The 26,001-nt window shown below is 33.0% G+C and overlaps 2 protein-coding genes across 5 annotated transcripts; both read right to left on the minus strand.

Annotated features, from left to right (window-relative positions):
- Positions 1–881: 881 nt before the first annotated feature.
- dib (Cytochrome P450 302a1, mitochondrial) lies at positions 882–12,371 on the minus strand. 2 transcript variants are annotated; one of them, XM_088223885.1, is made up of 8 exons: positions 11,950–12,371; positions 7,296–7,533; positions 5,412–5,611; positions 5,123–5,327; positions 4,417–4,588; positions 4,043–4,291; positions 2,918–3,124; positions 882–1,087 (listed from the first exon to the last, which is right to left on the minus strand). In XM_088223885.1, the coding sequence occupies exons 1-8, from the start codon at positions 12,221–12,223 to the stop codon at positions 962–964; spliced, it is 1,671 nt and encodes a 556-aa protein (XP_088080011.1). In that variant the 5' UTR covers positions 12,224–12,371; the 3' UTR covers positions 882–961. The 2 variants fall into 2 exon arrangements, with proteins under 2 accessions (XP_088080011.1, XP_088080012.1); XM_088223886.1 differs by lacking the exon at positions 5,123–5,327 and having other exon boundaries at positions 4,417–4,583; positions 11,950–12,352.
- Positions 12,372–17,927: 5,556 nt separating this feature from the next.
- Positions 17,928–25,805, minus strand: Sh3beta (SH3 domain binding glutamate rich protein Sh3beta). Of its 3 annotated transcripts, none has more exons than XM_088223887.1 (4): positions 25,629–25,805; positions 22,766–22,969; positions 20,190–20,294; positions 17,928–19,698 (listed from the first exon to the last, which is right to left on the minus strand). In XM_088223887.1, the coding sequence occupies exons 1-4, from the start codon at positions 25,671–25,673 to the stop codon at positions 19,408–19,410; spliced, it is 645 nt and encodes a 214-aa protein (XP_088080013.1). In that variant the 5' UTR covers positions 25,674–25,805; the 3' UTR covers positions 17,928–19,407. The 3 variants fall into 3 exon arrangements, with proteins under 3 accessions (XP_088080013.1, XP_088080014.1, XP_088080015.1); XM_088223888.1 differs by having other exon boundaries at positions 25,640–25,765; XM_088223889.1 differs by lacking the exon at positions 25,629–25,805 and adding an exon at positions 23,354–23,557.
- Positions 25,806–26,001: the final 196 nt, after the last annotated feature.

The following is a 26,001-nucleotide window of genomic DNA, read 5'->3' on the forward strand; positions in this document are numbered from 1 at the left end:
GCTCTGGGTCTGAAAATAAATAAAACTAAGACAAAGCTAATGATTGTAGACAGAGCTGGCAGTCTCCTAAGGACAAAACAGATGCAAGACCTTGAATTGATAGATGACTTTGTGTACTTCGGCTCGCTTATCTCCAACAATGGCAGTTGCAGACCTGAGATTGGTCGCAGGATTTAAATGGCCAAAAAAGCAATGAACCATTTGGAGAAGATTTGGCGAGATCGAGGTTTATCAATAAACACAAAAAAGCGGTTGATAGGAGCCCTGGTATTCTCAGTTTTCCTATATGGGGCTGAAACGTGGACAATGCGTGCCTACGAGAGGAAGAGGATCGATGCATTCGAGATGTGGTGTTGGAGAAGGCTGCTGTGTGTGCCTTGGACAGCCAGAAGGACGAATGCATCGATACTAGAAGAGCTCCATATTACAACTCGTCTATCAGTGGTGTGTTTGAGAAGGATATTGTATTTTTTTGACATATTGCTAGACGTAAGCCAAAAAATCTAGCAAAGGCAATAATGTCTGATCGAGTTGAAGGAAGCCGGGGTAGAATCCCATACAAATGGACTGACCAAATAAAGGTGGCTACGGGGCTAAAATTTGATGAGTCAGTTCGTCGGGCTGAGGACAGACTGGAGTGGAACAGACTAATCAGAAGTGTTCATGGTGATCACGATCCTCAGCATTGAGGGACCGACTTGGAAGAATAGTCTATAGCAAATACATTTTTTTAAAACCATTAAACTTCCTCATTCATAAGGTTCTGGGTCATGACGTGTATTTTGCAGGTAACTGTTTGTGTTAAAAGATTAATGCATGTTGAAAACAATGCTGTAAAACGTAGAACCATGTAATTTATAAAGCCATAATAAAACAAATTAGCACTCAAATGAATTTTATTTATAAAAATAGTTATTACCAAAATTGGCCGAATAATGAACAAACATGCATTATTTTATTATTACAATCCCAAACGATCAATCCTTGGTTTGAAAGTAAGATTCACTGGCCCATCTGGCTTGTTTATGACGGCAGAAACGATATCCAAATCTCCTCCCTTCCAACCGATTTCGAAATTGCGTACTAACTGAAAATTAAAAATAAAATTATATATGATAAAATTAAGTCCGGCCTTTTTAAGTTTTACTTATTTTTCTTATTAAATTTCTTTTCATTCTTTTAAAACCGCCGATGACGCTAAGAAAACTTGAAATACATCATCGTCATCATTATTCTATGTCCGCTCCCTAGTTGAAGTATACGGTGTCCACAAAGAGCCTCCATGCAGCTCTATCAGCTACCGGGTCATGCGCGTAGTCCTGACACAAACTGCCGACAAACAGTCAGCGGTGAATGTCTAGGAAGTCGACAACCTGATGCCTCGTAAAGCAGGCGAACGTGGTCAAGGCTCTCACGAGGCATCCGCAGTACATAGCCAAGCCAACCGTATCGCTCTGTTTGATGATCGTTTTCCTAAAGTCAAACTACCGCACACCCGAGATTCTTGCGAGACGCCTATTCCCAAAACTCAGTATTTTGCTATTTTGGGCCAGGGCCCAGGGTGAGGTGCCACGGTTCGCATCCGTGCGCCGTGGAGGAGAATATCCGAGTACGCCCGAGCATGCCGATGATGCGGTTATAATTGACGATTCAGTCGGGGGTCTTTAGGTCACTGTGGATAAACTAAATAGGTACTCCGCATGCGTGTGCAAAATTGCAAAAATCCATGTACTGTGTAACACTTCGTGCCTTGATGCTCGATATCCCTCGACTCTGTCAAACCTAATCATTGAAAAAGTCGAGAGTTAAAAATACCTGGGAGTATAGTATGTTACAGAAAACAGCAGCATTAAACAAAAACTGGGAGTATGGCTATGAGTAGCAAGCGCCACATCCTTCAGTATGAAGGCTGTCTGGAGATTGAATACACTCAGTGAAAACCAAAAAAAGAAAAGCCTTATACTTTGGTCACATATTCTGCAATGAAAATTATGCAAAGGCATACGTGGAGAAAGCTCCAACTTATTAAGCTAACTTGGAATGAAAGATAGAGGGCAGGCTGGGTATGGGACGGGAAAAAGCATTTTGGCTTGGAAATCTGAGACTGTGGTTCGGTGTGCCCAGAATCGTGAGGAATTAAGAATGATGGCCGCCAACCTCCGGTAGGAGCGATAAAATAAAAAGAAGAAGGAAGAGTTCTGTAAATAAAAATACAACAATTAAAATTAAATTAAATCTGAAACAACAAACAACACAATGTGTGCGCCATATAATCATTAAAATGAATATAATTAAAATCAACAATTTATTTTACGTCTTTCTTTTTATATTTTCACTACATTCCCGAATCCCTCCTTGATACTCCCTCTTCCCCTTATCACTCTGATGTTTCTGAGCGATCAGTCTTTATGATATACTCTTGACTTCCGTGTAATTGTTTCTGAGCGATCAGTCTTTATGATATACTCTTGACTTCCGTGTAATTACCAGTATATCATCAACGCTCAAAATATAGTGGCACATTACTCAGATTTTCTAACATTGACGGATCTGTCACCGCATGCCATTTTCTGCTCCTTTTTGTGACACTGTTTATAAAGGCTAGTGAATTCCTTCACTTTGACATGTTCACTCGACAACTTTAGTTAGAACAAATTTAGCGAAAACCAATCACTTCTTTACAATCAAACTGCGAAAATAACAAAACAAAGGAACTGTAAAAGCTTTCATTCTACTTCTCACAGCAGTATCGCCAAAGTGTTATCAAACAAAAGCACGTGGTCAATATATTCACCTTATTCTGGTTTCCCTGCGTGACAGTGAAGGAATGCAGTGTTGATTCCGAATCGCGACGCAGCGGCCGCACTTCCCAGATCTCACATCAGAATTATACAAAAATGAACACAATGGCACTCACTTTCAGCAACGTGATGTACATATTCTGTTCGGCGAGGCGCCTAGCGATGCACATTCGTGATCCGTGGCCGAAAGGTATCGAAGCGAACGGATTAGGTGGCCTGTACTGGTCGCTGCCCCTCGACCATCTCTCGGGGATGAACTCACCGGGGCGGTCGAAGTACCTCTCTAGATTGCTCGTCACCTGATTAGACGTCACAGCAATAGCCTAAAAATACGATTGACCAATCTATATTTCAAGCTTTTTAGCGAAAAATTATTATACTATGGAAATTACAGTGGAGTAATTCTTGGTGGACTAATGCGTGAATTTGAATAGGTATCACTCGTCTTTTTTACTCATGTCGCTTATTTTTGTCTTCTTTTAATTCTGATTGTTTTAATAATTCAATGCAATACTATATGTACCTATGTTACATATTATATATTTAAAAAAATCCTAACTGTTCGATAAAGTTTCTTTTGTTTACACAGGAAACTCCTAACTTGTCAGAATCTGTAACAAAAAACCTTTGTACATGACAAAAGCCGTAAAGTAAATAAATAAGGCCCCGGATTCGATTCCCGCCAGGATCACTGTGAAATATTTGTTTTAAATGTGTTTTTCAAATCCGCAATATTTCGTTGTCCCGGACTGACACCTGAAACGTGAGACGGATCAGCTTGCCTTCACGAAAATATCATGAAACCCATAATTTATGTGTAGGTACCTATGTTTATAACAGGATAAACAAATAAAGCATGTAGACACCTAGATATAAGACAAAATTACTATCATAAAAACTGAATTTTAGAATAACTGAATTTCTTTACTTAAATCAGAAACAACTTATGCCCAATACACACACACCGTTGCACCATAGTCAAAATATGGTAGATTTGATTATTGCCAGGCCCGCGGAACCCCTCCGATGGGAACCTATGAAATATATTTAATTCCGTATCAAGAATAAACCTCACTGGAAATGTAAACATTATTGCTATTTTCATTTTCTAATGTTTTTTTACAAAAAAATTTTTCTTGTTTTGTATGCATCGTCGCGTCGTATACTCGTAGTTGTATTTTGTAATTACCACACATTTATACTGTCTAGTTGGAAGTGTTGAAAGAAAGAACAATACTCACCCCTTTAGGAATGTTATAACCACTCAAGACAACGTCTTTTGTGACATTTCGACCAATACCAACAGAAACAGGATTCATTCGAAGCGATTCTTTTAAAACAGCTTTACAATAGAACGATTTGTTCAGCACATTAGCTGTTACGCTATCGCCTGACTTCGGTAACAGACCAACAGCTTCTTCAAATAACTTATTCTGTACTTTCGGATTTTTCGCCAAATGGTACAGAACGAAACTGGTCGTATAAGACGTCTGAAAAAAGATAGATAAAAGCAGTTAATACGAGTATTTATATGATATGTTGGACCCCAATCATTTCTTAAATAATTGAGCTTTTTGATAATTGAATTTCCACCGGTGAAACTATATTCACAAACCGTATCTATTCCCGCAAGCAGTAAATCTACAGACATTCCGATTATGTCTTTTATGTCAATTTCTGGATCCATGAGATAAGTTTCTAATAAGGATAATTCTTTAGCGGGACTTTTAATGCATTCACCTTCTTCGAGGTTTTTCTTTTTCTTCAATATAAATTCCAAAGCTATTCTGAAAAAAAAAAAATTTTCAGTCATCAACACAAAAATATAAATATGATTTTCATTCAAAAAAGAGAAAAGTCAACACATTCTTAAAAATAATCATAATTAACTTAATGCCACGATTATTAAATTAATGCTTTATTATACCAAAACACTTTTATTTTTTATGTCGTATTTTCATTTTTACTGTAATTCTTTTACGTGCGCAAAGATAGTTGACGATAATATGTTAGTATGATAATAAATGTTGTTTTTTGTTATTTTTTTATTAAATCTGCGTATTAGTATAGACATAATGCGTGACGATTAGTTATTATTCATAATATTGGCGGCCTCCGTGGTGTACTGCTCAAGACGCTTGACTCACACACGGAAGGTTCCGGGTTCGATTCCCGATGAGAACACAAAAATTCAAAAATATTTTTTCTCATGCCTGGGTGTACCGTGATGTAATTTACCACTGTAATTGGGCATCCTGGCCTGTCATGGTGCAAAAAAAAAAATAAAAAACAAAAATAGTAAAATAAAAAAATAATCTTACTGCTCTAAGTACTCGAGGGCTTTGTGAAGTCTTTTGACAGCGGGGCTTTTAATTTTTCTAAAAAAAATAGGCTCATTATCCGTTTGAAAAATGTTACTATTGGAGGCTAGTGTTGCTTCTATAAGTTTCGATGTTATGGAACCTGGTAACATTTCTTCGTCTGAAAAGCTATCGATTTTAATGTCAAACGCGATAATGCAGATCACTGAAAAATGAAATAACCATCATTGAGAATATTAAACTGATAGTTCTTTAATACTAAATTATTGGAATGACGATGTATACTCACGTTGTAAATTTAACCGGGATAAATGTTCCAAAAAATCTCTCACTTCATCGGAACCTTCCCGCGGTTCGTACATGAGTTTAATTCTTTCGATGAACTCACCGACAACTAAATCTGTCTGGCCAATATACAAACTCGCTTTTTGGGGACTCGAGAGAGGTTTTTGAAATAAACTTCGGATTTTCCACCACTCTGGACCATTTCTATAATTAAAAAATTCACTAATCGTTCACAAATGAATATATAATATAATATTTTGCGTTCGGGTGGATTAAAAGTGCAGTTCCGTGCGTGATCTAGAACTAGAATCCTGGACGAGTGTTTTGACACGATGGCTGATCTCAGGCAAATATCCTGAAAAAGGAAATCAATTAGAGAAACATCCGCCGCGTAGTCTTGTGGTTGGTATATTCACCTACCATGCTCGATGTCCCGGGTTCGATTCGTGGGAAGGTTGATACGAAATATTAGTTTTTAACCCTTTACTCCTACGTTTGAACAAAATGGCTCGTACACGACTCATTTTTACAAAGCATGCCGTCAAACTGCGAGATATGGAACTTATATTTTTGGGATCTCTAGTTTATTTTGAAACGTCAAACAGGGTGGATGCATTCAGGGTCGGTTTTACCACAGGGCGAACGGAGCGGCCGCACCAGGCGCCAAGCCCCTATTTTACCTATTTACCTCAGGGGTAAAGAAAATAAATCACCTCAAGCGTAAGACTGATCACTTCTTCTTCCCGTAACAGATGGCCAAGAAACGCTACATTTAATTTTACAATTCAGTGCTCTATGCACCATTGGATCATCATCATGATTATTAAATAGCGATGTTTTGTCTTTTCTGAACCAATAAAATAAATCAACATTATATTTTAAAGGTGTGTTCATGCGGAGCAATAGAGCAAACGTAGAGTCTGAATTATTTCAATTTGTGTACTGAAGGTAATTTAAATTTGTATTTGGAGTATATCTACGTACCAATATATTTTTTATTTACTTATTTTTTGTCGTGTATTTTGTATAATTTATATTTTATTATTTATATCTGATAATTTTTTATGTTATATTATTCGGAATCTCATTATTTATGTTACGTTTTTCTAGATTACAATTTTTTTGTATTACATGATATTATAATTTAATTAATTTTACATGTTACCATATTTTTTTTATTGTTAATTATTATGGCCTAATACGGGCACAGCCTAAAAAGCCTTAATAAGTTCATGAATATGTAAACGAATATAACTTTGAATGAATAAATAAATGAAACTATAATAACATCTGAAATCTCACTAAATACGTATATATCAGTTTATTAAATAAATATATTTATAAAGTATATAATTAAATAGACAATGTACGCCTTCTCATAAGGCAATCACAATAACACAAAAAAGTGTGCAGTGGTATCTTTACAAAAAGCGAAAAAATTTAATTTGCAAGTAGGTAGGTACTTCAACAGCATTCTGAGTATGTCCGAATGTTTGAGACAAGTCTGGGTTTTACTCCCTAGAGAGGTATCAGGGTTGTAATTTATTGCAACGGAGAGGACGTATTCAAAATATTTTCGATTAAAGTAACTGGTATAAATAATAAAAGTAGGTACAAGTATTTTCAGGCGTCGCCTAGCAATAATAGGAAATGATTCGGAGAGATAAATATCACCCACATCAATAAATAAAGATCTCAGTTCCGATAAATTTCAGGTAGGCACTTTTATTTAAAAATGGTATTTAGATTATTATTAAAATTTATCTGTAAACATACGATCGATTTTCGGCACTTCGAATATTGTTTTCGTCTTGTTTGTGTCAATTCATCAAAAAGTAAATATTTAACAACTTTTTGGAATCCTGCAAAGAGTAAGTAATGAACTTACGTCGCAAGAAGACCGCCATTGTTGTACTTGTCCGGCCTCCCCTCCCTAAACAGCCCCATGGCCACGTGGGACCTCCTCTCCGGGAACCTTCCGCAGCTCCTCAGTAGAGCTTCTATGTCTCCGGCATCAGCCAGATACACCAAGTTTACGCCGGGGATCATTTCTTCTCTCACAATGGCACCGTACTCCTCGTAATTCTTCCGAAAGTTCGAGTACAACTTGTTAAAGCTGTATTTCCCTGCAAAAATTGGTCGTTTCACACATATATGTTGAGATTTTCAGGCTCCGAACGCAGCCCGAGCAGTTGATGTTACGCAGTTTGCGGAGCGGTCACATTCGCCAGCAAATGACACGCGATACCCGAGCCTCGTGAATACCGGGACTTCCATGTCCTCTTCTCAAAAAGTCTCTCCGTCACTGTTGAGATATCGAAATAAAAATGGCAACCACTTTTTTGTTCAAATTTGTATAAACCACACATAAACTTGTGTTTCGAGGTTACTTCCTCATCATCGGGACTTGAACTAGTTGCTATTTTATATTACAAAATATCGCAAGAAAGAAAGGGAGAGAGGAAGAGGATAATATGAATCATAACGGGAATATTTTTAAAAGAGGACTCGAAGTTCAATTCGATTCATTATTTATTATGGGACAATTTTGCTTAATGACTTTACTTATTTCTAATATTTCTAGATTGTCTAGACGAAGACCATTTTTTATTAATATGTAAAATTTCTACAGCCGTTTCTTGGTTAAAATTGTGTTTTTCTCAAAAATTCTGATGGATGTAGGTCTGTTCGTATCTGATAACTATCTTCGACAAAGACAGCATCGATTGTTTTACCTACCAACTAACCTGCCAATGGTTATGTCGGTTGGTAGAGCAATCCTGCTACATAATCGCATCACCTCGAATGGCGACATATTTCACGACAGTGGGCCCTCCCTTAAGCTAGGGTTTCCTATTCTTGATAACATTTAACAACACCGTTTTCCTAGGAAACCATTCTCTAGTCACCGTTACGACGGCTGTTCACCGCATCATCGTTCACCACGGCCGTCAAGATACGGGCACCGCTGTACTAGGAAACCCTAGCTTTAGGAAAGGACTTTCTAACTTTAATTTTTCTTTTTACATTTTGTTATACTATTTTAATAACATAAATATCTATTTTAATTTGTGATTTATTATTGTATTTAGAATGAATTGGGTTTTCTTTCTGTAATGTTCTAAATATCTGAATAGATAAATGAATAAATGAAATATGTACGTTGTACATATATAAATGGATGTGTGCGTGTGTGTATGCAAATGTAGGTATGTATGTTGTATGTGTACATTTATATTTATTTTTTCATTGTTTTATATTTACTTACTATTTTTTCTTCTTCTCTTCCTTCCCTATTTTCCCATCCCATTTGCTTTCGCCCCGAGTGAACTGTACGTTTTATTTTTTATATTTTTGTTCCTATATAAAACCCGTAATTGGTATTGTTATTTGTTGTTATTCTGTATGAAATATATTGTTTATAACTATGACTAAGTTGGTTTCAAAAAAAATATATAAAAAATAAATATATAAAACACATATACATGTAAACACTAGTAAAATACACAAATGAAACTAGGAATGTAAATGATCAAAATTGATTTATTGTAAGACTACATTCATCAATAAAAATACGCATCTTGTTTTTACTTTTTAAACCTTAAGGATCCAGTGTCAAAAATGTCAATCTCCGTGTTTTCAATACCGTTGTACAATTCGCACATTCTTGACACTGAATTGGACACATTGTATTTGAACGAATCTATATTAAATGTTTTAGGGTTCCTTAGGTATGACCATTAGGAACATTAATTTTTATATCACTCCAACAGCTGAACTTTCCAATTGACAATATTGTTGATGGATGCAGAAAACAAGAAAGGCCGAGAAAGACACGGCACGATCAAATTCAACAAATACTCGATGTTGGAGAAGTTGTAATAATTTAGATTGGTTTTACTATAGCACGAGTTGTAAATGTAGCCTTTATTAGTAAAATATTGAGTAATAACCTGATACAGTCGCCCATACGGAGAAAAAATATTCTATGATTATTGACCATGAAGTTAGCTACAGATTACAGTAATAGAACGGGTCGTGGGCACTCGGGTTGAGTAATAATAAGTTGTAAGCACTCGCCGAAACCGTCCATTACACGATTGCTGTTAAACTAAAAACCAAAATAAAGCCAAACCAAAAATTTGAAATGCTTTTGTTCTATGCATCTCTAGAGATGAAAAGCATATCTAATTATTACTCCGAGCTATTTACTATCCACTGATCAGTTTACAGTGCAATCGCATGCACCGCTAGGGGGGAAATACATATGAAGTACGTATCAAGTACATAACCATTATGTACACAAGATATGGGCTAGTGTAACTCCCGATGTCTCTTGATAAAAATACAGATTTCTTTCCCCATTACGCTTGTATTTTTGCAAGTTTTCCTTTCTAAATATTATTAGAATATTTTCAAATATAATTAGATACGTAAAATGCACTCCATTTTTTTTTTAAATGAATACTTGCGTATTTTTGGTACCTACTGATAAATTAAATATTTTGTAATGTTTTTCATATTTTTAATAAATTTTAAACTCGTGGTAGTCTATGAATACATTACAACATATATTAAGAACATTTTATAGAAGGGCAAAGTCTCATCATTTAGAGGGTTTATGTTTAAGTGGCCACATTACACGCTGTACAGCATTCACCATTCTGCCTATGTTTAAACATTTTTTTATTTTTTTATTTATTCATATTTTTCATTATAAATTATAATGAATAATAAAAATAATGTGACCTCATTGGGGTTACCCGTGCCGAGGACACAACAATATACTTTTTTTTTTTAATATTTTAACATTTGAGAATAAACAAAGAAAACTAACTTAATAAACAGAGATAATTAACAAAATTTTCTGAGAGTTTTAAACACTACGTATTTATGTTTATAATTAATTTACGTACATCTATATTATTTATATTACAAAACGCACAATAAAAGAACAAAAACATAACATAAGCTATACACCATGGCGAATGGTGATTTTATTTACAGGTAAGCTTTAAAAAAATATCATATTTTTGTACCTACATAGAAGGTACTTAATATAATGTAAGTAATATATGCTATAAATTGATATTTTTCTGTGGTTCTGTGTGATACAGCAAATTCCATCTGTAAAATCAATCCAAACGACGTAACTTCGTGATATTATAAATTCCTTTAACTCAAAACTCATTAAAAAATCAACAAAAAATAGCACTATGAATTCAGTCAATATTAGGTATTCTATTGAAATGTCAACTGGCCGAATTGTTATAGAAACTAAAAGTGCTAAAAACGACCGCATCGAGCGCCATATGTCCTGCAATACGACGCATAAAAGTAATTATGGTCTTATGTCAAAAGTACCACCTCAAAGAAAAATAACCCTTAAGAAATAATGTTTGAAATACTGTTTTCCAAATCAAGAATCTCCAAATAATTTGTGTTATCTGCAAGTTTAATCTAGGAGTAAAAACCCGCACTGGGGTTAAGACATTCAAAATATAGTATACTTATTTGTATGAAAAAATACGCTGGAATAATCGGCTAGTTTCTTGGCTCACCACAGGCGCTGGGCGCGCTTTATTAATATTAATATTTATATTAGGATAAAAATACAAACGGTATAAATGATTTTAAATAAAAATTAATTTTTTTTTTTGTTTTTCTTTAAATAAAGTTACAGTAAAACGTTATTATGGTTAGTCAAATATAATGGTAAGCTGCGCATAATCGCTTCTATACACGGTTCGCTCCTACTATACACTTGTGGAGCAGTTGATTTAATGTTGGTTTGGGCGAATGAGACAATCCATTTTACTTCTACCTAGCTCCACTATCCAATTTTTATAGCCTTTTTGAACACTTTCTCGTTACCAATTTCTTAAATGGATAGTGAAAGTAGGTTATAGATTTTAATTTAATAATACTCAAAATCCCTTCGTCCGAAAGTGGAATTTGTTTAAGTTGTCTTTGTGTTGAGGATCTAGTGGTTATGTTATTTGTATGTGATGTATTGTAGGGGTTATGTTATTCATTTGAGTGATGAATCTGTAAGTATGGTTTTAGCGTATAATTGTTTTGGTGTCATAAGTTGTGATTTGTGGAATATGTCTTTAGTAGATGTCTGTGTCGGGACTCTGTCGGGAGTATTATTTTAACTATGAATTTTTGTGCAAAAAATACACTATATAAAACTGTGTCACTCGCACCACCCCATTCAATTATACCGTACTCCAAAATTGATTGGCACAATGCAAAATAAAACTTTAAATTATATTACGAATTGTTTTGAATATATACGTTAGTCTTTTAAATTTATTTGTAATGTTTTCAATCTGCTGTTTCTACTTTAAATTTATATCAATAATAACTCCTAAGTATTTGACATATTCCTTAAATTCTTCCATTCCTCCATCTGCCGATCTTCGTGATCTAATCACCCGCATCAATAACAATAAAGTTTGGAGCTCTTTAACTTCACGTAGAATAAATCAGTCTTAGAAAGTACTGCGTCTGTCAAAAGGTGGAACATAATGACTTACCTATAATCGGTAAATATGCCCACAGGGTTCCAAAAATCGGTAAAGATCGTGGTCCAGGAATATCATTGAATTTTCTCACGTTGGGCATAACGTTTTTACAACAGATTTCTTCCGATTCTTTGTCAGATTTTGTGATACTGGATTCTTTCTTAAATTTGATCGAATTATTTATTTTTTTAATCGGATCTTCAATTTTATTATCTGTCGTGGCAGAAGAACCAAAATAGCTCCTAAGTCGCAACCGCCCACATACCTCAAACTTTGTCGTATTCATTTTTATATCACATTAACTATTATAAAATGGCAATCAGCGACGAATTTAAATCCGCATGAATGAGAATTTTGGCTGAACACCGACACAACGCGACTGCCAATTATTCAATATGCTCTACCGTCAGCTATTCCCGGCAACCGGCAACTGCACGGCAGTATTGTGTGTATGTATTTTTACGAGACGTCAGCGATTGAATAAATGGAATTCTAGATAAGCATACGATGAATTATACAGCGGACGATTGTCAAGTAGACTTATTTATCGACGTCGCTCAATACTTGACAACAAACTATCATTCTGTTTAAACTAGAGATCTCTCGTCCTCGGATAAAAAAAAATAGTTAATCAGCAAATTCTTAAATGCGCAGTATTTTTTCAATTTATTTAGCGCTTGGATGCAGCTATGAATTATTCGAGATAAACGCGCACGCACCCTTAGAGTAGGCGTAAGTATACAATATTTACATAAAAAGAGCCTGGCTACTGATTTTGTGTGGAAGGCGGAAGGAGTCCTTATTTTGCCAAGTCTCCTCCAACATTTTGCTAAATCTCGCCTCCAAGCCCAGGTCTATAAAGAGCTTAGCTACTGTCTGGAAGGCGAGAGTTTACATTTTGCTAAATCTCCCCCTCCAAGCCCAGATTCATAAAGTATCGGGCCATTATGTAGATGTAGAAGGACGTAAGCTGGTTGCTGGTTTTACTAGTAATGACTTGGGACTTAGGATATAGAGATTTTGGTATTATTTATGTTTTCTCTGGATATTCATTGTTTACCTTTAAGACTGAAAAAGCACACATTATGATAAAACTGTAAATACTTTTAAATATCATTATAAAATACATAATTTACTGCCTTAGAACGGGGAAGCTATCCCTAGTTAGGCAGTTTAGATGAACCAACAGCAAAAATAAAAAAATATGTATGTTTACTTTTATTACTGAATTAATTTGTTGTATAAATAATTACTTGTATATTGCTGAAATAAATATATAAAATAATAAAAAAATAAATAAAAATAATAAATTAGGTAGGGGGCGAGCTCTTTAACATCCTAAGGTTTAACTAGTGGTCCCCCGAAGATGAGGCTTCTTTTATGATGTAAATCATCACATTTACATTTAGTGTGGATAGGTGTTTCCTCATCTGCACTGCAGAACCTACATCTAGAAATTTCGGAAAGGTTCATTCTAGCAAGGTGTTTGTTCAATCCGCAGTGTCCTGTAAGGGCTCTGGTGATACACAGTATACACACCCCGTTGTACAGAATATACTTTAAGCGGTATAATAATTATCCTTACGCTTATTTTCCCGTTCAAGATTTTTCCTCTACAACATTAGAATCTTAAATATGTATATATTATATACCTGACATCTGTTCGATTTATTTTATTTTCTGTTGTATTGTTTTGCTCCCTCTTAATATTTGTAAATACTATATGTTTTGTTTCTGGCTAATACTACCACAAGATGGTATGAGCCGTAATAAATGGAAAAAAAATCGTACATGTTCAATTATATATTTTAATCATTACCTATACCTGTCAATTTTCAATAATAAATCGCACGATGTAGGTCTTTTTATAAAACTGTCGTTTAGTTAATACCCGGGCCCCGATTACAATGGAAAGTTAAAAAAATAATATTTAATAAATCAATATAAAACAGCTTGGTTTTTTATCACTTTTTTTACTGACCGGTTTCAAAGCTACACAAGCATCTTTATCATTTAACAAACTAATATTATCCTATTTTATTTTTACAGTGTTCACTAAATATTACATCGAAACATGTGGAGCTAAAAACTCGAGTCTTTTTGTTATGCTGCTCCTGTAAAGATAAAGTGACAGACAGTGAACAAAATGAAATATTGTTTATTTGGTTATTTACTATTGTTTTCTTATTATGAATCGCCTTTTAAATTTCTAAGATTTCCAAGTTGTCTAATTTAATATTTATTTTCAACATAAAGAACTTTTAATCCAGTACCTTTATTAAAATTATGATTATTTTCAATCAGATGGTTGGCAAATTCAGAAAAATTGTTAGTTTTCTTTTACTCTAATATTAAAGTCTCTTTTAGTTTTTCTGGTTTAGATTGAATCGCAATCATTACAATTAAATTTACGCCGGATTTATTATATTTAGGGACTTTATTAGTTTGATAGTATATTGACAAATAAAAAAATACTTAAAAACCACCGAACTACTTCAGAAGATAACTGCGTTAACTTCCTATAGTAATCAGGGCCCTGGGTGTTATTTTACATTCCGGGATAAATATATTTTAATTTATGTGGGTCGTTTTGTTTACCGACTCCTGACATGATTTTATCTTTAATGCCGTAGGTACCAAACATTATCAAATATATCAAATAATTATATTCGTGGATTTGTCGAAAGCCTAACGGGGCACGGACCCTAAAACAATATAAAAAAATGAGTACTCTTATTTTTAGAATCATTGTATCATCGAATAATAGGTATATTTACCACGTTTTAAAATATTTTTTGATAAATATTTTTTTTTAAATTTGTTCAAAATATATTGGTGTTCTTATTATTTCAAAGTCAGGCCAATTTCAAATAAAAAATAACTGTTTAAAATTATTTCAACAGAGAGGGAAAACATTTTTGAGAAAGGAATATGGAAGTCTAGGCATTTACAGGGCTTATGACCTGTCATTGGCTGGTTTAAGCGGCCACTTTACACACTGTGTAACATTCACCATTCTGCCCATGTTTGAACATCCACATTTCCTCAACTCTTCCATCTGTTGACTTTTGTGAAGTAAAAGCGCTGAAACCTTTATCACGTGGGTGAGATTCATCCCGCTGAACCAAATCACCTACTAGGCAACGCCTGAAAACAATTTTCCAATTTTTATACTTCTTCTTTTACCAGGTAGTAATTCAACAATGATTGATTATGTCCAAACGTTTGCAGACTGGCTGGATTTCCTCCCTAGGGAATTGGTCATATTTAAATTTATTTCAACAGAGATAACGTTGCCTAGTAGGTGATTTATTCCTTTCTCAAAAATGTTTTCCCTCTCTGTTGAAATAAATTTAAATATGAACAACTAAAATCCAGCCAGTCTGCAAGCATTTGGACATAATCAAACATTATTGAAAAAATGACTGCGCTAGAAAATAAGAGTCAAGTTATGGTAGAGCGGGTATAAGAGATTTTTGAGACCTCGCCTTCGCCACTACAAAGAAACCATAACCCGGATTCATATTTTTTTAAAAGTAAAATCACAATTGAATACGATCAACATGTACATGAAAAAAAGCACATGGGGGAGAAGCAAACTAAGAAATCTCCATCAAAGTTACTGAGATATTTGCGAAAAACTTTGAAAAAAGAATTGTGAGATTTCTAATAAATTATGCTTCACCACCTCAATTGAGAATGCTTAGTTTGCAGTGTCAAGTATAATTGAAATCCGGTTTTGCAAGATTTAGAGACGGTTTTGAATTACGCTACTATTTAGGTAGGTAGGTTTTTATGTAGTTTATTTTGGCATCAATAACTAATTTTCCATTTTTAGTGGCGATTTCTAAATTTGCTTCTAACCTCCATGCATATTTTTTTTTTAATTGCTAAATTAAAATAGGCAAAAAACCATTTAAATAATATTTTACACACTAGCAACCATTAATTTGATGCGTGTACACCAGTGCTTCCCAAAGTGGTCCCTACGGACCCCCAGAGGTCCTCGGGATCATTCCGGGGGTCCGTGGAAAATTAAAATTGATTTGAGGGTTCCTGAACAATTCAGAGGGTCCGCGCAAGATAATATAAAATAAAAATAATATGACACATTTTTATTAATACGGAAGTTATAATAAATAACAATGAATAAATTATTAGCGATTTTTACATCATGCAAAATAGAGGTGAAGATTTGTTGCAATTTATTGAATTATCCACAAATGAGGAGCTGAAACCGATGTTTAAACAAGGATACGACAAATTCTGGTTAAAAAAACAGATCCCAATTTAAATCCAGCATAATAGGTTATTGTACAGGAGCTTTTGATTACTTTTCCGCCTTTCTGTTTGGTAGAACGTGGATTCAGTGCCGTTATGAGCCTCATCACAAAAAATAAACTGACTAGAAATTAGTGCTCGTGGGGATTTGCGGTTGCTACTCACAAACATAAATCCGGACATAAATATACTCAAGACATCCCATCAGGTTCATCCATGTCGTTAATTTTTTTTGTATTTTAAAACAAAAGTTGTAATTTCAATAAATACTTCTTCAACAAAATGTTCTGTTAATATTTTATTTTTATATTACCATTTACCATTCAAGACATCAAAGTTAAATTTGTAATTTTTCTATTATGCATTTATGTAGTTTTTCCCCAGGGTCCGTGGGCAAGTTTTGACTATGAAAAGGGGTCCGTGGGTCAAAAGAGTTTGGGAACCACTGGTGTACACCTAATGCACTATGTTTTAAAAACATGAAAATATGAAAAAAAAACATTATACATTTATGTGTGCCTATATCAATTATTAAGATATCGAAACCCATACTTTATTATGTAGGTACATATCGCACCTTTAGAACGAAAACGACTTGACTCAAAAAAAGCTTAAAATGAGTTAAGATCATAAAACAACTTCAATGAACATTATCCATCTTTCTGCATTAAAAAAACACAACATTCAGGTCGGAATAGGACAAAACCATTACATCGATTTCTTTATCACTCATAGAATTTATATTCCGTGTCAGTACGGAAGCGACGCAATTAGTGTTGTGTTTACATTGCTGTGTGAAGGACGCAACGCAGACAAACATATAGAAACCGAAAGCCGGTTGAGTCGATTTTATTCCGATACAAATGACATGTTTACTTTATTTTTTTAAATATTAAAACTACGAATTTAGCTTTGTGATTTTTTCGTTCCGACTTACCGATAATCTTAGTGACTTATTTAAGTTAATATCATTTTATTATTTAAATTATCAATAATCTTAGTGACTTATTTACGTTTATGTCATTTCGTGAATAAATAAAAACATGTGTTTAGTGACCTGATCTGACCTAATAAAAATTATATAATTATCTTATTTATTAAAGTGCTTTTGATTGTTTTATTTTTAATCTAATAATGACTCATTAAATAAATGTCTTGTTTAAACGTATAATAATTCATTTTTATTACGCTTTTTTTTCATAGACTCATAGCTGAAAGCCTTCGGTACAATTATTAATTCAAAATTTGGTGCTTACTTCGAAAAATACAAAACAATCGACGAAAGAATACGAAGGTGTCACAATTTACATTCTTCTTTTGCAATTTCCCAAAAAGTTGATTTTTTGAGTTGAGTCATTTTTGTCCTAAAGGTGCGATATATATACATTGTTCCGGACGTGCTGGGAGCGATGGAAGCCACGGAATACTATGTCATTGTTTGTTATAAATAATGTTTGATAGTATAGGTCCTCAGTATATGTGAAAGCCAAGTGCTGAATCCATAATAAAGGCGATTTGATCCACTTTCGGGTTCGGCCTTGGCTATACCGAGGACAATGTAGAATAGGATTTTATTTGGATAATTTTATGTTGATTTTGTATTTGTATATGTTTATTTGTAAGTATTCATTGTTGTATGTTGTGCGCCGCGCGGCATACTGTCGACGCGGTTACATACATCAAAGCATGAACATAAAAAAAAAACAAAGTTTATAAATAATCAGTTCAGTTTATTTTTTTAAATAATTTCATGTAATTTAAATAACACAATGTTTACTGACATAAACAAAAATATATATATATTTGTATATTTACATGGCTGAATATAATAAATGTTCATTAATTAGGCCAAATATGATGATAAAAATATGTAAAAAATGATATAAATTCATAGCAAAAGCGTAATATCACTTAGACCAAATGCACCGACTTATATGTATTTCATATACATATTAAACTTGTGTGGCTAAGCCTTGTGATCGATACAAAATATTACGTAATACTAAATACATTCAATATAAAGTGATGCCATAATCAAATAGTGTTTTCCGAAAATTTTATAAACCATTTTTATTTATTCAATACGGCAAGACATGTTAGCAGTAAATCTGTATGCCTCCCACCAATCAAGAGACCATACCTACAGTTATTTATGTAAAAATACAAAATATTTTAGATGAAGGAAATCATAAGTGCGATTTTCAGTTTAATCTTAAAACAGCACAATGTTTGCTGTCAAAAAATGATTTACAGTAAACAAAATACAACCTTCCATAATAATGAAATGAAGATAACATCTAGCAGAAGACCTTTCGTGTTTGCATATTTTGTAAAGCACCACTCCATACCGATATTAAAACATACAAATCATCTAGGACTAAAATAATTTTAGGATCATTATAGCATAAAAATATATTTAGATGTCATTATGATTATAAGTGCCAAAGAATTAATGTCTCCAATAACAATACACAATAAAGGAATGTGACTTGTCGATAGTCCACTAGTCACTTGAACATGTCTTTGACAAACCAAACAATATGATTTATTCATAACACTATAAAGTCTTGATGTTTGCTTAATTCTAAAAGTTGATTAAAGTATGCATGTAATAAAAATCATAAAATTAAAAGGCAGGTTTGAGCTTCGACTTAATAAAAGCGTAGAGGTGCCGGTTAGCTTTGTAGCCATTATTTCAATAACGAGACAGAAAGAATCCTAATCGTGGATTTGAAATTAAAAAATGTGCCACGATATAAGTACAAACAATTAAACAAAGAATACTTAAAATATTATGAATCAAGTTATATATTTACATAAATAATTTCATGATTATATAAAATAAAAATCTTTATGAATTTAATATTTAAATAAAAATAAAGTTACGTTTAGATTTTCTCAAATACACTCATTCTTTTCCAAAAGCAGGATTCATAGTTCATAGTGTGAAATTTTGATGATTTATAATAAAAATTAATAATTCGTCAAGATGTAAAATTATGAAGAAGAATGAAAAATACACCGGCGAACGAGGATTTCAAAAGCATGATAAATAAAACTTTCTATCCGGTCAATCCTGATCGACGAGAAGTCTAATACTGCAATCAATTTAATACTGGGCATGTATTGTATTAGCAAAAGGAAAGAGCTTATTCCTGCACCTCTGTACTCTTAATATATAAAATTAGCTCATTCCGCAGTTGATTCACTGGCAATAAGGTCCTCTGATGGTGAAGTATCTTTTTTAGCATTTGCTGCATCTAGAACATTGTTTTCTCCCTTGATTTCAATATCTTCTTCCTGCGTTTCGATGTCTTCATCCTTGGTTTCAATTCCTTCATCCGCTTCTTCAGATTGTGCATCTCCATTGAGCTTAGTTTCCGCCTCCGCAGATGTTTCCCGAGAGCTGGTGATACCGTTTCTTTCCACCTGTTCAATTATTTTTTCCACATCCAGTACTGATTTTGCAGCCTCCACTTCCTGCGATACAAGAAACAGATTTATATGAATAAATCACATAATTATACCGAACATCCTGATATGTTCAGTTATTTATTAATTTAAAACTTTAAGTAGAATAATACACGAACTTTAGCGGGCTAAATGCTAAAAAGGATATCTTCCAGCGAATCAAAGAATTTAATAATAGAGAGAAACAAGAAAAATCCCCGGTTGTTAAATACAGTTTTTATTGAGGGGTTTTTTTCAACTACATATATATTCAATATATACCAATCGCACGCATCATTGATAAAAATACAAATATATATTTAACTGCTCTCCATTCGTGTGTTTGGGATATGTAACTATTTTATTTGATATAATATGTATTAGAGTAGTGAATAAATAAAAACGCCATACTGATATTTTACTAATTTGTTGCAGTCGACGCATGATTTTAACTGTTTTTTTTTATTTGGGATACCAACAGTAATACTGAATACAGTATTTATTAGTAAAACTAAGTTTACCTTTTCTGGAGATTTTTCCACGACGTCTGGTTCACTGGGGGGTTCTACTTTAAGGAATTGTTCTAACGTGTCTATTTCATTGGCCAAGTCAAATTGTTCGTAGTCCTAAAAATCAATTTATTGTTATAAAGAAGTAAATATTTGAATACATACGCAATTTAAGAGTTTTAATTCTACAAAATAGCAACAATTGAAATGATAAGTCGGTCCATTTCAGTCTATTGTAAAAATGCACACGGAGCGTTAAAATTACATCGGATGGATTGACTTTTGTTGTATTATTGTTTTATTTAATGGCAAGCAAACATACTAACCAGTACACCGGGCCGAACAATCTTCTCTCGTTTCTTATTTGAAAGGTTTTTACTTGTGAGAGCCATTAAATAAATAATAAAAATTAATTTACCCCAATTCTACGTCTTGTGTATATTCGTACGACCGGTGTGAAATTGGCCCGTTAATATCTGTACCTCAGAGGCAGACGGATGCAAATCCAGAATTTGGTGAAATAACATTTCGATTTTCGTATCCAATTTATGATCATGTCCATTGATTTTCAAGAAATGTAAGTCTCATAATGAAAGAACCAATGTATTAAAATACTGAAAATACAAATTAATGATATAAATTATTAGAAATTACTCGGAGAAAGTAGATTCCTTAGGCTTGCTTCGAACATTTGCTGTTTGGATTTGCATCCATCTGCCTCTGAGGTACAGATATTAATGTTAAGAACATTTACATTCTTATATGTATCAGTCGATGTATAAACTCAGGAGAAAAACCTTTTCCATCAATATAATAAATCAATATGAGAAAATTAAAAATATGAGAAAAACACGTTTTGCCTCATGACTAGTGCAATGAAAAAACAAATTTATACTCTAATTCAAGCAGTACAGGTATCAGTGATGGAATGTTAGCATAGGCATTGTGAATCCATGGGGAATTTTTAGTTGCATTATCACCTGCCAAATGTACTCGCTAATTTCAGAGTTCTTCAAAAAACACCCCAATATGAATGGTACAAAATATGTAATTCATAATACGTAACCAAATAAAACTCAATATTTTTCATATGCGAATTTTGTGTGAACTTTCATCTTTCTCTATTTTTGCCAGTAGAATAAATCTTCTATGATACTTTAACCTACTGCTAATTTTTTTGAATGAAAGTATATTACAAATTAAAAATTTGTTAAAGCTTAATATTTTTTATTTTCTTTGTGTTCAATAATTCACAAAAAAATCAACGGATAAAATGATTTCAAAATTAAAATTTGATTTATTCTTACGCACTTTTTAAAAAACACAAACATACTCACACATTTAAAATTACAAACTTACAATAATAACAATTAACACAATTTTGAATATTTTACTTCACTGCAGACATTCAAAGCATAAATAACTAAATTCCTTTGAAACTGTATTTTGGCAATAATCTTGCGTCATACATAATAACAATACGCTACTACAATACTAGTCATGTGGAACAAAATAGTAATGTAGCAGTAGAGGAAAATAAAGCACTATTTATTTATTTATTATCAATGAAGGCCCAGGAGAGCTCTTTCAATAAACAATTTGAATATATATATATACATACATAGCGACACTTATATAACATAATATAATAATAATTTTAATTACATCAAAGTCATTGAAGACAACAGAAGTAAATAAGAATTTAAAGGGAAGCATAATAGTTAGCAGTAATGCTAAAATAGTGCAAAACAAATCAGTGTGCGAAACAGCAGTAACGCTAATACGTATTACAATATTTGAGTTTGTCCAAATGTTCGTGAAATAATTCAGTCAGGTTTCAGCTCTTTAACTTCACTAAAATCAACAAATAGAAGAATTGAAGAAATGTGGATGTTCTAACATAGGCAAAATGGTGAATGTTACACAGTGTGTACAATGAAGCAGTATGCGAAATATTAGCACTGGCATTATTTCATGTCATAATGAGCATAAATACTTCACGAACTAATGAAATTCAATAAAAATAATAGTAATTTCTATCACTAATAGGTATAATGCAGGTGGCATCGCACATTGAACACAATTCCTGAGAACCACTCGAGTTCATTAATTAAAACAAAGATATTACGTCACAATTTCTATTCCCATGGTATATCAAAATAATTCTAATTCACAAATTATGTATTTGCTGTTTTGGTGGCATACACCACAGACTAAAAAATTTTTAAACTCAGAGTATGTACAGTCCATTCAAATCTTTAATAAACTTCGTCTTATGTGCGCATGACTGAACGTTTTCAAATAAAATATTCCGGTGTGCCTACTAACACGAGCAAAATTTGTATGTTCACTCGGTTCACCGACAGACACTAATACATTAACATAGGCTAATTAAACATTTGACCACACTGCACTCTGGTTTAATTTTCGTGGTATTTTAATCCAATACTGTCAATAATACAGATTCGTACCATCGGCACTTCCCGGAGAGTTGAGGTATTTTAGATTTTAAATAAATAAAAATTTCATCAACATAATAAATCACACATTGGTAAATAAATAGCAAAACAGGAAAGAAAGGCATGTACCCCACAATATTCAGTGTCGTTAAAGAGCTGCGGAGGCAGAGGGTGGCGGGGGTTGGTGTCGCTAACGGTAGCTCCCGAGGATGTGGAATTACTCTGCATGTAATCCTTCTCCCCCTCCTTGCCGGGCTCCGTAATGTCCACCGCTTCGTACTTTATAGACTTTGACTCCAATATCATGAGCACTCTTTGCTGCCTTTTTTTAACCTAAAAAAGAAATATAAATTATGTAGATGCCGTTAGATTTCTTGATTACGCAACATAGGAATACTTTTAATTTATAATACCATTTACATACAGTTTTTTTTGTTACTGGGGAATAAATAAATAATCACTATGTACCTAGGTACTTAATACATTATCATTCCATCAGTTTATCTTAGAAATGGCTTGAAATATTTAATCAAACTATGATTCTATGCAAATCAAATTATCGATTATCTGTTGTAAAAATGTAAACGAACTTGGGTAATAAAAAATGAACAAATGTAAGTAATCGCATTTTCATGCACAGACACAGATGTATCAGAATGATTTTAAAAATGTCTCGATGCGGGTGGGTTATTCTCTAACAATGTTGGTGTTACCTACCTAAGACACACATTTCATTTAATCCGAAAAATACTGTGTTCTGACAAAGTTCTAACAAACAAACTTCTACTATGCTGATTATTGAGAAGAGCTCGGTATTCATTTTACATCTAAATTGACAAAAGACAATTTTTCGCAACAATTGGAATAAAAACATTTTAATGAGAATTATTATTTTTAAATTTCAAAAACAATGCACTTTTTTGTTTGTTTAGTGATCCAAGTAAATACTGGTGACATTATCTGGTGTTAGCTCGTTTTTAAAGCAGCCACACATCGAGAATTCAGTTTCATGTGATACCTGGCACAGATTAAACATCTCTGATAAGATAATACTTTTTCTGCTTTATAAAAACTTCAAATCTGTCTTTCAGTAAATATTATATTATGTCAATGTAAAATAAGAAATAAGTATCTTTATAGTATTAATGACAGAAGTATATTTATTATTAAAATCTTAAAAATAGGTATTCCTCGCTTGAAACAACATTACCCCAATACAAATCACAACATGAGAACGTTTTAGAGAAGAGATGTGGAAGTCTAGGTATTTACGGAGCTTATTAAGATTATTGACTCTCTAGGAACGAATGTTGTCGGCCTCGTGGTGTAATGGTCAGCGCATCAGCCTACCATGCGAGAGGTCTCAGGTTCGATTCCCGACATGGTTGATACGAAATTTTATTTAAAGGGGTGTTTTTACACTAGAATATTTCATAGTCCCTGGACTAGTACCTGAAGCGTAAGACTGGTCACCTTACCTTCATGTAACAAAAAATATCAAGATACGCTGTGATTGGTGTACCAATGCAGTGCCGTATGCACCATTAGGTGCGGAAAGGGAATGATAATGATGATGATGAGGAATGAATATGGATCCATATTCCCTTCTCTAAAATGTTCTCCACCCCTGTTGTTGAAATTTGTTCATCTTAATGACTTCCCGGGAGTGAAATGCAGTCTTTTGTCTACAAACATTTGGACAAACTCAAAATATCCCAATACTTGGGTAAAATTTATTGATTTATTTATTTTTATTTTTGTGTACCAGATATTATGTTATTATCTTATATATAATGACTGTAAACTAATTTGTATTATTTGTTCTTAACAATAATTTGTTGATACCATTTTTTTTTATACTTATAAGTATATGTAAATGTATTAATTTTTTTGTTTAAATTCTTTACAAGTTATTAACAATTTGCTTTTTAATTCAATTACTTTTCTTATACCCATTTATTATTTTTTTCTTTTTTACTATGTAAAGTTTCACTTTTTATTTTGCATGGCAGTATGCTTTTTATTGTTTCTACATGTATACAAAAAGCGTTGTTTATCTTTTAAATTTTTACTCACTATGTTTGTACTTACCTGTAGATTTTTTTGTAAATGCCCCTTGGGCGTATTGTAAAATTAAATGAATATATAAAATAAATCAATAAAATCTAAAATTTGACATTGCAAATCTCTACATTCAGAGATGTAAAGCCTCAGTTCGCTGCCGGTGCAGTTATATTTATTAGAATTAGCAGGTTTGTACGCAGACACGAGAATGTTTGGAAATAATCCTTTATTATTATTAACCGACATTATCTCGCTTTACATACTCTATCTCTACATGCAACGGCTGCATAATAAACTTCAACAAATGAATGCACTGTAAATGCGCGATGACTATTATTTTTTCTGGCTAAATTATAAATAAGTACTCATTATTTAAAATGCGAGATAAATTTAGATATAATATGAGCGAGTCAAAATTGTAAATAAACCACAAAATATTAATAAGAATAAATATTGAGGATACTTTATTATGAAGAAGCAGTAGCTTCCTACACCTACTCTGTTTAGTACAAATTCATTTTTGGAAACATACTTATATGCATTATTCTGTGATGCCATTAGTATGTATAACGTAATATTTCATGTTTCTTTATTGGGTTAATGCAAATATACGGGTTCATTGGCTCTTTTCATAATTTTCGTCCGAGTGTTAGAGTGAGATAAGTCATTACAACTTCGCGAAATCGTTAGGAAAAATAATATAGTCCCATTGTACACCACAAGATTGTAAGGAGAAAACCAATACATATTATGTGTATTATTGTACGTTGATCGAGCGCTAAAACAACGAAACATGATTTTCATTTGACAAAAATCGAGGTGACGTTTGGTTTCACCGAGATGAGCACTGCATACATGGGCAAACAGCCCGGCCAGGGAAACGTCATAAAGGAAAATAGTTTATCTAATGATATTTATAGTACAATACCTCCTTATTACCCGATATCCCACTTATATAAACTTTAACAACCATTTTTACAGTTGTTACGATTCACTTAGTTACTATCTCCCAAAAACAAGTAAAAAATACACTTTTATTTTAGTCACATACAAGGCTTGGCTCTGCAGAAATGTATTTAAAATATTATTAGGAGTAACTAACGAAATATTGATTTCTCTCTTTTATGTTCACAAAATAGTCGCATTAGAAAGAGACAGACTGAACTCTTCATTTATTTGATTAAATCTGTATAGTGGTTACGCCTTTTTCTAACCATGTTCGCAAAAGATTCGCGAATTATATTAATAAAAAACTATGTCGGTCTGTTTTTCATAAGTGATAAATTATTATTTTGACAATA

This window comes from Micrasema longulum, unplaced genomic scaffold (assembly GCF_059751315.1).
Source record: "Micrasema longulum isolate JH-2025_06_02 unplaced genomic scaffold, ASM5975131v1 h1tg000253l, whole genome shotgun sequence".
Taxonomy (NCBI): Eukaryota; Metazoa; Arthropoda; class Insecta; order Trichoptera; family Brachycentridae; genus Micrasema; species Micrasema longulum.

Coding starts and splice junctions, on each gene's coding strand:
- dib (XM_088223885.1), bottom strand. CDS start 12,223: ATGAATACGACAAAGTTTGAGGTATGTGGGCGGTTGCGACTTAGGAGC. Junction 5,328..5,411: donor ATCCCGGTTAAATTTACAAC/GTGAGTATACAT, acceptor TTCATTTTTCAG/TGATCTGCATTATCGCGTTT. Junction 3,125..4,042: donor GTTATAACATTCCTAAAGGG/GTGAGTATTGTT, acceptor TCGTATTTTTAG/GCTATTGCTGTGACGTCTAA.
- Sh3beta (XM_088223887.1), bottom strand. CDS start 25,673: ATGGTTGTTAAAGTTTATATAAGTGGGATATCGGGTAATAAGGAG. Junction 22,970..25,628: donor GGATATCGGGTAATAAGGAG/GTATTGTACTAT, acceptor TTTCTTTTTTAG/GTTAAAAAAAGGCAGCAAAG. Junction 20,295..22,765: donor ACGACACTGAATATTGTGGG/GTACATGCCTTT, acceptor ATTGATTTTTAG/GACTACGAACAATTTGACTT.